The sequence below is a fragment of the Plasmodium falciparum genome (genome assembly GCF_000002765.6).
Source record: "Plasmodium falciparum 3D7 genome assembly, chromosome: 10".
Taxonomy (NCBI): Eukaryota; Apicomplexa; class Aconoidasida; order Haemosporida; family Plasmodiidae; genus Plasmodium; species Plasmodium falciparum.
This window is the reverse complement of record NC_037281.1, coordinates 1624006-1636779: the sequence shown is the minus strand read 5'-3', so window position 1 is coordinate 1636779 and position 12774 is coordinate 1624006. Positions and strand designations below refer to the sequence as shown.

Here is a 12774-nt window from a genome sequence, read left to right as displayed (position 1 = left end):
TTATTGATTTAACAATTTTGTGTATTGTAGTTTTTTATTCATTTTCTTTTTTCTACGATAACGTAAAACTAAATATATAATTATCATTACTAAAGCTATAATTATTATTGCAACAACAGAAGCAATTATAGCAGTCTGACAAATAGCATATGTAGATTCTACTACACCAATGCTTCTTTGTATAGCTTCATCAGTAGCCGTTTTTACAGCTCTTTCAGCAACAGTTTCGGCTTGTGAGACGATAGGTTTTACAGCTACTTCTATAGAATTATACGCTGAAACAACATTCCCTCGACTTTCAGAATATTGCCACGCCAAAGTGCAAATAGGACCACGAGCGCCATTTCCAGATGTTATACATGTAGCAGCATATTGATTATAAACAGCATCAGCAATCTTTGAGACCTCCGTATAAAGTGTTGTATTAAAAAAGGTTTCCATTTTCTGACCACCTAGAGTCGATACACCAAATTTTGTTTCTATTCCTTTAATGACTGCATCAATAGCTGCTGGAATACGTGCAGCTTCACCGGCAGCTTTAGCGGTCTCAGCACCTTCAGCTATAGCTGTTGCCAACGCTGCGCTTTTAGAAACATAGATACCCAATCCCCCGAATAATCCAACACTTGCTGCAACACCACCTAACGCACACCCACACCTAAGACAACCTTTTTCTACTTTTTCTGCTAATAATTTGTCCATCCTATCTTTTTCAATAATTTCTTGTATATTTTTGTCACGTTCTTCTTTACGTTTTTGGCGTTTATCTTTCATACGTTCTTCGTATTCATCAAAACGTTTTGACGTTTGTCGATCGAAATTTTCCTTCACAGATTTCATATCCTCATCATTATTATAATTTGACGTAGGTATATCACATTCGCTTAACACTCGTGATGTAGTAGTTGGTGTATGATGTTGTGTAATGTATGGTTTATTTTGATTATGTTCCTATAAAGAATGGAATATATATATATATATATGTTACAATTAATTGTTGTTTACTATTTAATGTATTGGTAATAAATATGTATATTGTATATTTATATGAATTATAAAATACTATATATATATATATATATATATATATATAATAATCATTTTTTTATTCATACATATGATGATGTTACCAATATATATAATGGAAAGAAAAATAATAATATTTTAGTGTAGTGCAGTTTCATATTTATTGTGATACTACTATTATTTTATGATTAAAATTATAACTAAAGAAATTCATATATAATAATATATTTTATTGTTACATAAGAATTACATATGTTTAAACTAATATATAATTATAGGCTTATACTATAATGCACAATTATTTTTCCCATTATATAAAAATATATTCATTTACTGCAACCATATTTGTTCCTTTTATTCAGAACAAAAAAAAATAAATAAATAATAATAAATAGGAAGAAAAGAATATATAATATAATAAAATATTTCCATATTTTTTATAAATTATCATTTTAATTTCTAATAAAATCTAATTTTATTACATACGTTAAATTGTAATAACAATTTTATTTTTATATATGTATATAACAAATAAAACTATAAATAATAACAAATCGTTTTTTTTGTGTTGTAAATTATATACAAATGTGCAGAGAACAAATTGTTAAAGGTGTACAATACATATATAAGAACTTATTAGTATATATATATATATATATATATATATTAAATACATATTAAATACATATTACAACATAAAATTGGTAGTATTTCAATTATATAAAACAATTTACAATAAAAATTGTGTATCACAATAAAAGAAACAAGTTTTTTTCAAACTAATAGTAATTGTATTTTTTTTTTTTTTTTTTTCTGTTCTAAAATTTGTTTTATGTTATACCTTTCTCTCTAATTTATCTACGTAGTTGCAAAGGTTAATATTATTATTTTTATAAAAATATTTGAACTTATTTGAAAAAATTATGAATTATTAAACTATTTAATTATATAATAATCACAAAAAAATATTTTTAATATTTATTATTATTAGAAAAGAAAATTAAAAAAAAAAAAAAAAAAAAAAAGAAAAAGAAAAAAAAAGAAATGAAATGAAATGAGAAATTATATATACTATTACACAATACACTGTATTGTTTTATGTAGTGTTATATCTTATACATATATATTCTATTTAAAATAATAATTATTATTATATATATATTTCTTAAAATAATAATAGTATTTTACAATTTATCATACATTAATTGTATTATTACATGTTGTAACAAAATAATTAATTACTATATATTTTAATAATTATATTATTATTATATATTAAATGACTAACACCATGTTATACATATTACTAAAAAAAAAACGCAGTTATTTATTTTTAATTTATACATAATTTATAACTATAAAAAAAAAAAAAAATTTCTTAAGATTTCTAAAAATTAAATTGTTTCCTATAATAATAATGATAGTACGTATGAGTACAAAAAAAAGAAAAAAATTAATAACTAGAACAAAATAAAAAGGCAAGAACGAAAAAGGAACAACGAAAATAGAAAACATTAAAATATTGTTATAATATCAGGAACCTTATATGTGTATATTTTTCTTTATTTTAGAAAAAATCATTTTTTAGCATTTTGTGTAATAAATAACCGATTAATCCATTTCATAAATTAATAGATACATTAATATTATTAAAATTGAATTTTGAAAATTTTCATGGATATTCACAAATAATTATATGTTATAATATAATATATATATTATATTTTTTTTCATTATATATTCTATTATATAACAATTGATATAAACAATTTAATAAATATATATTATATTATATTCTTAAAAATTAAATGTAATTATATATACTTATAAGATGTATTTAAAATAAATTAATAAATATATTATTTATTAAAGTAAAAAGGTCTTAAAAAAAGGATAATAATGAATTAATAACTAACATTATAACTAATAAATAAATAGGATGTAACAAAATAAATTATATATAAAAACCTAATAAATATAAAAAAATATAAATGTTAATTAAAAATAATAATAAAAAATATTTTATATTAAACTAAATGTAGTACATACACAAACGTAATCATCAAGAATAACATAAGTTAATCATATCTATTCCTTTAGTAGTTTTATATATTCGAGTTTTTTCTTCATTTTTTTTTTTCGTCGATAACGTAAAACTAAATAAATAATTATCATAACTAAAACTATAACTACTATTGCAACGACAGAAGCAATAATAACAGTCTGGCAACTAGCATATGTAGCGTTTACTGCAGTAGTGTTGGTTTTTATAGCTGCGGAGGTAACTTCTTGAGTTACCATTTCTTTAGTTGCTCCAGCAGTAGTTTCGGCTTGTGAGACGATAGTTTCTACATTTTCTTTTATAGCATTTATTATTGAATTTCTACTTGAAGAACGATTTGTAAATACAAATTTGCTCCACACCGAATTACAAATAGGCTCACTAGCGCCACGGACAGCGCCAGTGCTAGATGGCATACATGACTCATCAAATTTTGAAAAAATAGCTTTAAAAATATATTCGGTATTATTATAATTTTTTCCATCAAAAACTAAGCCCAATTTCTTAACATCTACTTCTGATAACCTAAAATCTCTACATAATCCTTTCATGACTTCTTGAATACCTTCCTTAATACCTTCAGCCAAACCCTTAGCTGCACCCTCAGCTATAGCCGCTTTCTTAGCAGCTGCCAACGCTGCTGCTTTCCATCCAGTATATACAATACCGCTGATCAAACCCCAACCGGGTGTAATACCACCTCCCAACACACCTCCACATTTTAAACATGTTTTTTCAACTTTATCTGCGACTGATTTTTCGCAAACACAGGTTGGTATATCATTGATAGATATATCTGTTTGTAATGTGACAAACTTTTCAGCCAATTCTTTTTCTATTTTATCTTTTAAAATAATTTTTTGTATATCTTTTTCGCATTGTTCTTTACATTTTTGGCGTTTATCTATCATACGTTCATTATATTCTTCAAAACGTTGTGATGTTTGTCGATCGAAATTTTCCTTTACAGATTTCATATCCGGATCATTATCATAATTGGGAATATATACGTTACATTCGATTAACACTCGTGATGTAGTAATTGGTGTATGTATAGTGGTGTATGATTTATTTTTATTATGTGCCTATAAAGAATGTAATATATACATATATGTTATAATTAGTTATTTATGATTATATATATTTTTAATATATATGTATATGGTATATTTACATAAATAATAAAAAATTACATATGTATATATAATTATCATTTTTTTATTTACACATATGTTGTTACCAATATATTTAATAGAAGGGAAAATAATAATATTTTAGTGTAGTGTAGTTTCATATTTATTGTAATACTTATATTACTTTATTATTACAAATATAACTAACTCATTAATATATAGAAATGTATTGTATTTTATTAAATGAATTACATATATTTAATCTAAAATATTATTATGGTTCCATAATATAATACACAATAATTTTCCCATTATAAAAATATATTTTTTTTACTGCAACCACATTTTTCTCATTTATTTAAAATAAATTAAAAAAATTATTAATATTTTTAAAAAATAATATAATAAAACCTTTTACATTTTTTATTATTTTGAATTTTAATTTGTAATGAAATTTAATTTTATATCATGCAATAAATTTTAATAATAATTTTTTTTTTTGTTCTTAAACATTTATATATCAAGTAAAACTATACTTAAAAAAAAACTTGTTTTTTTGTGTTGTAAATTATATACCATTGTGTCGAATAATAGTTGTTATGGTTGTAAACCACATATATATAATGATGGCTCTCGTGATTTTTATCGAATAAATATCCTATAATATACTATAATATAATTACTATTTTGAAATAACAAATTTCCTTGTAATTTTTAAAATATAATATTAATCTTCAAACTAATATAATAAAATATTTTGTATGTATATTTTAATATTTATATTTTTTCTTTTTATTATATTTCATTTTTGTTCCTAATACCTATTCGCGAATAGAAAATTCTCTCTATTGTATCTCTTATTTTATTGTACTTAACTATGCTATAATAATTTATAAATAATAATATATAAATATATATACAATAGGATATTTAAATGAATTATAAATTAAAAAAGTAGTAAATTATAAATTTTGAATAATTTAGAAATATACTATAATTGCAAGAATATAATATAAAGATTTTCCAAGCATGCCACATAGTGAGATACGGTAATTTATATTTCTGTGTATAAATATAAATAATATAAATATTTTGTATTAATAATTTATATGTTGTAAATATTACATATATAAATTGTATTTATATAATACCAAATATCACATAATGTTTGTACAATGCATAGGAAATTAATTGTATCATTACATTACATTAATTTTTTTTCTTAAAGATGTACTTTTTAAAAATAATCTTATTGTAATTTTTCTATTCTATAATAAAAACAATAATAATAATAATAATAATGTATTTTAAATTAATAGAAAAAACAACTTATATATATATTTATTTTTAATATTTTTCAAGTTATTAATATTTATATATTGTTTTAAATTTCCTATCGTATAAATTATATGTATTAGAATAGGCAAATAAAAAGTATATCATATAAATACTGTTATTCTAATACAATTATAATTATTATATATTATATTGTTACTATTTTATAATAATGCATATTGTAAGATTAGTTAAATTCATTATTATTATATTGTAATGTGTTGATATTTAGATATTTAGTTTTCAAAATATTTTTGTGGTTACTATATTAAAAACATTATATATGTATATATAACATAAATGTTTTATTAACTTAATATTCGAGAGTTATATATTTGTAGCATATAATATATTAATTATGATATAATAATTGGCGTAACCTATGACATAATATACATATACATATGAATATCAAAAATATCAATATAGAAATTACAAAAGAAAAAAAATTTTTTTTATTATTTATTTATTTATTTATTTTTCATTTTCCATTGTTCCCTTTTTTTTTATGTTTTAATTTATTTCATTTAATAATTATGCTGTCGAAATTTTGTAAATTCTTTTATGCATTTTATGTATACTTTATATTTTATTCACTTTTTCTATTCATTGTATTCTTGTATTTTTAATAATATATTATATGTACAACAAAAAATTAAAAAAATAAATGAATATATATACATATATGTTGATATGTATAATACTATAGGTTTTATGGAATATATTTGTCAATTATAATAAAAATGTATATTTATATTGGTATTTTATTATATAAATATGGACTAATCTTTTTTTTTTTTTTTAATAATGCATTTCTTACAATTAATAATTATAATTATTATTATATATCGAATTTTTATATTATATATTTCATTATATGACATTTCATATGATGTATTATATAAATATATTACACCTTATGTTCTTGAAAAAATAAATCTACTTAAATAAATGAAGTATTTAATATATGTTAAAAAAATATATGATTTATTAAAGAATAAAAGTCTTTTAAAAAAAAATTTATCATAATCATTAAATAGTTAATACAATAAATAATGAGAAAATAATTCTGTAACAAAATACATTATATGTATAAACGTAATACATATAAAAATATAATTATTAATAATGATCAAAATGGTACATTAAATATTATGCATATACCAAACATCCTACCGACAACTACATAACAAAATATATCTATTCTTTTAATAATTTCATATATTGCAATTTTTTTGTCATTTTTGTTTTTCGTCTATTACGCAAAACCAAGTAAATAATTATCATAACTAATACAATAACTACTATTACAACAACTGAGACTATTATACCAGTAAAATAAGCACCACCTGTTGTTGTTACATTCCCAATTTCTGCTTCCGTAACTGTTACAAATTCTGCAGTACCTTTCGAAATAGCTTTTGGTACATGTCCATTAATTGCTTGAGTAAGGGTATTAGCTTTATCTGTGAAAAGACAAAATCCACCTGCTGTATCTTCAGAACCTCTGCAAAGTGTACGAGCTAATTCCCTAATAACTCCATCAACAAGAGACTTATCAGTATAATTTTGTGCAGTAATGAGTGTTTTCCATTTAAGATCCGTTACTCCATCTATGTGAAATAAGTTTTTTAATGTATCTATTACTACATTAATGCCTGCCTCAATACCCTTTTGAGTAGCAGTTGCCGTAGCAGCTTTTGTCCACTCATTTACAGCAATTGTTCCAAATATTCCAATACTTGCTGCAACACCTCCTAACCCACACCCACACTTAAGACAACCTTTTTCCACTTTTTCTGCTAATGATTTGTCCATTCTATCTTTTTCAATAATTTCTTGTATATTTTTGTCACGTTCTTCTTTACGTTTTTGGCGTTTACCTTTCATACGTTCTTCGTATTCTTCAAAACGTTGTGATGTTTGTCGATCGAAAGTTTCCTTCACTGATTTCATCTCCGCATCATTATCATAAATTGACGATCGGATGTCACATTCGCTTAACACTCGTGTTGTAGTAGTTGGTGTATGATGTGGTGTGGTGTGTGGTTTATTTTTACTATGTACCTATAAAAAATATATCATATATATATATATATATGTTATAATTAGTTGGAGTATATTATTTTATATATATTTGTTATAAATATGTATATTGTATATTTATATGAATTATAAAATACTATATATATATATATATATATATATATATATATGTATTTATAAATATTTTATTCGTACATGATATGATGTTAACAATATATTTGATGGAAAGAAAAATAATAATATTTTAGGGAAGTGCAGTTTCATATTTAATGTGATCCTTATATTATTTTATGATGAAAATTATAACTAAAAAAAATTCATATATAATAATATATTTTATTCTGATATAAGTATTACATGTGATTAATCTAATATATTATTATAGGCTTGTGCTATAATACACAATTATTTTCCCATTATATAAAAATATATTTTTTTACTGCAACCATATTTTTTCCTTTTATTCAAATCAAAAAAATAAAAAAAATAAAAAATAATAAATAGGAAGAAAAAAATAAATAATATAGTAAAATATTTCCATATTTTTTATAAATTGTCATCTTAATTTCTACTAAAATCTAATTTTATATCATACGATAAATTATAATATTAATTTTTTTTGTTCTTTAACATTTATATAACAAGTAAAACTACAGTTACAAATAACTTGGTTTTTTTTGTGTTGTAAATTATACATCAATGTGTAGAACAATAGTTGTTATGGATATGAACCACTTATATATAATAATAGCTCTCACGAGTTTTATCAAATAAATATCCTAAAATATATTCTAATATAATTACTATTATGGAACTAACAACAAAAATTTCTCGTAATTAATAAAATATAATATTAATTTTAAAACTAATATAATAAAATATTTTGTATGTATGTTTTAATATTTATATTTTTTCTTTTCAGTTTATTTTATTTTTGTTACTAAGCGTTATCCTATATTATAAGATGCCCTCTATTGTATCTATTATTTTATGTTACTTAATTATATTATAATAATTTATAAATAATAATATATAAATATATATACAATAGGATATTTAAAGGAATTATATATTAAAAAATAATAAATTATAAATTTTGAACAAATTAAAAATATACTATTATTACAAGAATACAACTTAAAATATTTTCCATACATGCTACATACTAATATACTGTGTTTTATATTGCTGTGTATAAATGTAAATAATATGACTTTAATATATTTTTAATTTGCATGTAGTAAAGCATTAAATATATATATTGTATTTATATAATACCAAATATCATATAATATTTATAAAATATATAAAAAACTAATAGTATGATTACATTATAATAGATATTTTTTATATATGTACTTTTTAAAAATAAACATAAGTAATCGTTACTATTCTATAATAAAAACAATAATATTAATAATCTATTAATAATATTATATTAATAGAAGAAATAAATTATATATATATTTATTTTTAATATTTAACAAATTATTAATATTTATATATTGTTTAAATTTTCTTATCATATTAATTATATAATTGGAATAGTCAAAAATAAAATGGATATAATATATATATTGATATTCTAAAACAATTATTATATATTATATTTTTACTATTTTATAATAATTCTTGTAATATTGGGTTAATTCATTCTTATTATATTATAATGTGTTGATATATAGATATATCTTATATTTTTTAATATGTGTCCTGTAATAATATAACACATATTTTGTTTTATTTAAAGGGAAATAATATAAGATAAAAAATAATTAACATAATATCTTATATTACGCATGATATTATAATGTAAAATAATAATAAATATGTATTATATATATTATAAAAATAATATTATAAAGATAAATATTATTAATTGCAATTATATGTATTTATATTATATAAATATAATTATATTATAAATAATATATCAATAAAGGATTAATAATATAATATATTTATTATATAATATATTCCATTATATATTATTTTATATGAGGAATTTAAAATATATATGTTGCAATGTATTATCAAAGAGTGTATAATAAATAAATATATATATAGGAATATATACTAATAATATATATTTATATAAGATCTTTATTAAAAACATATATAAATTAAAATAGTTTCACTAAAAAAAATAAATAATTATAAATTAAATAATTTAATAAACACATAAGAATAAACAAAAAAAAATTAGAGGGAAAAAACAATAATGTTATAAAAATTTAATAATAATAATGACCTTGTATTATATATTTAAAAATCATAAAATATTAAATTTAATTTAATATCATGAAACCATATATTTATTGATTTAATAATTTTGTGTATTGTAGTTTTTTATTCATTTTTTTTTTCTTCGATAACGTAAAATTAAATAAATAATTACCATAACCAATAATATAATAAATATGGCAAGAACTGAATAACCAATTGCACTGTACAAATGTGTACTTGTAGTTGTTACATCAACAAGTTTAGTTGTTTTAGCACTTTCAGTTGCGGCAGTAGCAGCTTGTTTACCGGCTTCCGCAATTGAACTAAACCACCCATCACTATTGTTTAATATTCCGTTGCACGCTCTATCCACAATACTAGATGTGCACCGTTTTCCAATTGAATCCAAGGCAGCCTTAGTTGCTGCAGAAAGACCATCGACAGTATTATAATTTGATCCATTAATGAAACTTGACAATTCTACATACCATATACTTTTAAAAGCATTAGTTGCTTTTATTTCTGCAATTACTACCTTTACACCAGCATCAATACCCTCCTGAATAGCCAAATCAATTGCCGCAGCCGTAGCAGCTTTTGTCCACTCATTTACAGCAATTGTTCCAAATATTCCAATACTTGCTGCAACACCTCCTAACCCACACCCACACTTAAGACAACCTTTTTCCACTTTTTCTGCTAATGATTTGTCCATTCTATCTTTTTCAATAATTTCTTGTATATTTTTGTCACGTTCTTCTTTACGTTTCTGTCTGTTTTTGATCATACGTTTGTCGTATTCATGAAATCTTTGTTCTGTTTTCTTATGGAAATTTTCCCTCACAGAATTCATATCCGGATCATTATCATAATTGGGAATATATACGTTACATTCGCTTAACACTCGTGTTGTAGTAGTTGGTATATGCGGTGCTATGTATGATTTATTTTTATTATGTGCCTATAAAGAATGTAATGTATACATGTATGTTATAATTAGTTATTTATGATTATATATATTTTTAATATATATGTATATTGTATATTTATATAAATAATAGAAAATTACATATATATAAATATATATAATAATCATTTTTTTTATTCATATATATGATGATGTTACCAATATATTTAATAGAAGGGAAAATAATAATATTTTAAAGTAGTACAGTTTCATTTTTATTGCAATACTTATATTTTTTTATAATTAAAATTATAACTAATTAATATATAAAAATATATTGTGCCTTATTAAAATAATTATATATATGTTTAATCTAAAACATTATTATAGTTCTATAGTATAATACACAATTATTTTTCCATAATAAAATTACATTTTTTTAGTGCAACCATATTTTTCCCTTTTATTCAAAAAAAAAAAAATTAATAAATAATATATAGGAAGAAAAAAAGATAATATAATATAACCTTTTACATTTTTTATAATTTTGAATTTTAAGTTCTAATAAAATATAATTTTATATCATACGATAAATTGTATATTAATTTTTTTTTTGTTCTTAAACATTTATATAACGAATAAAACTATAGTTACAAACAACTTGTTTTTTTTGTGTTGTAAAATATATAATAATGTGTAGAACAATAGTTCTTATGGGTGTAAACCGTATATATATAATATTAACGTCCATGTTTTTTACCAAATAAATATCCTAAAATATATTTTTAATATAATTACTATTGTGGAATTAACAAAAAATCTTCTTGTAATTAATAAAATATAATATTAATCATAAAATATTATAATAAAATTATTTTTATTCATATTTTAATATTTATATTTTTTCTTTTTAGTTTATTTCATTTTTTCTTCTGAGCGTTATACTATGTTCAAAAATTCTCTCTATTGTATCTTTTGGTTTATGTTACTTGATTATATTATTATAATTTTTAAATAATATTATATATATATATATATGTACATAATTAATAGCATATTCAAATTAATAATATATTAAAAAAATAATAAATTATAAATTTTGAATAATTTAGAAATATACTATAATTGCAAGAATATAATATAAAGGTTTTCCAAGCATGCCACATAGTGACATACTGTAATTTATATTTCTGTGTATAAATATAAAGAATATAAATATTTCGTATTAATAATTTATATGTTGTAAATATTACATATATAAATTTTATTTATATAATACAAAATATCACATAATATTTGTACAATGCATAGGAAATTAATTGTATCATTACATTATATTCATTTTTTTTCTTAAAGATGTACTTTTTAAAAATAATCTTATAGTAATTTTACTATTATATAATAAAAATAACAATAATAATTATTTATTATTAATAATATTATATTAATAGAAAAAAAATAAATTACCTATATATTTATTTTTAATATTTATCAAGTTATTAATATTTATATATATTTTTTTTTATATTTCCTATTATATTATTAATATATATTATAATAATAAAGGAATAATAAAATATTTATAAATATATGTAAATATATAGATATTTTATTGTAATGTAAATATGTTTATTGCATAAAACTCTTTTTATTTTTTTTAAAGGTATACCTACTGAAAAATATGCTCACATTTATTATTTTATTATAAATATAACTACATATTTAATTTTTTGTTCAGTGTTTTATTTTGTTGTCTTTATTTAATAATTATATATATATATTATTCTTGGTATTATTCCACGTGTAACAAGGAAAAATCTTTCTATTTTATTAGTAGGCAAAATTAAAAGCATAAATAATAATACTATTTTATATTATGTATCAATTAAAATAATATATATATTATACATTAAAATAAAAATAAAAGGATTTGTATATTAAAACAATATCTGTTTATATTACATTTTGTATTATTTTTATATTTTATTAGTACTTATTATATATATAATTATATCGTGGAAAATATTTTCGTATAATAT

The 12774-nt window shown here is 19.9% G+C and overlaps 4 protein-coding genes across 4 annotated transcripts; all 4 read right to left on the bottom strand.

Moving 5' to 3' along the window:
- PF3D7_1041100 (rifin) lies at positions 1-1184 on the bottom strand (the record flags this gene model as incomplete). Its single annotated transcript, XM_001347652.1, has 2 exons — positions 1-951; positions 1131-1184. The coding sequence occupies 2 exons, from the start codon at positions 1182-1184 to the stop codon at positions 1-3; spliced, it is 1005 nt and encodes a 334-aa protein (XP_001347688.1).
- A 1930-nt stretch (positions 1185-3114) lies between these two features.
- PF3D7_1041000 (rifin) lies at positions 3115-4382 on the bottom strand (the record flags this gene model as incomplete). Its single annotated transcript, XM_001347651.1, has 2 exons — positions 3115-4173; positions 4329-4382. The coding sequence occupies 2 exons, from the start codon at positions 4380-4382 to the stop codon at positions 3115-3117; spliced, it is 1113 nt and encodes a 370-aa protein (XP_001347687.1).
- Positions 4383-6756: 2374 nt separating this feature from the next.
- Positions 6757-7866, bottom strand: PF3D7_1040900 (rifin; the record flags this gene model as incomplete). The annotated part of the gene is made up of 2 exons (XM_001347650.1): positions 6757-7623; positions 7798-7866. The coding sequence occupies 2 exons, from the start codon at positions 7864-7866 to the stop codon at positions 6757-6759; spliced, it is 936 nt and encodes a 311-aa protein (XP_001347686.1).
- A 2089-nt stretch (positions 7867-9955) lies between these two features.
- On the bottom strand, positions 9956-11008 carry PF3D7_1040800 (rifin; the record flags this gene model as incomplete). Its single annotated transcript, XM_001347649.1, has 2 exons — positions 9956-10789; positions 10955-11008. 2 exons carry the CDS (start codon positions 11006-11008, stop codon positions 9956-9958), a joined length of 888 nt encoding a protein of 295 aa, XP_001347685.1.
- Positions 11009-12774: the final 1766 nt, after the last annotated feature.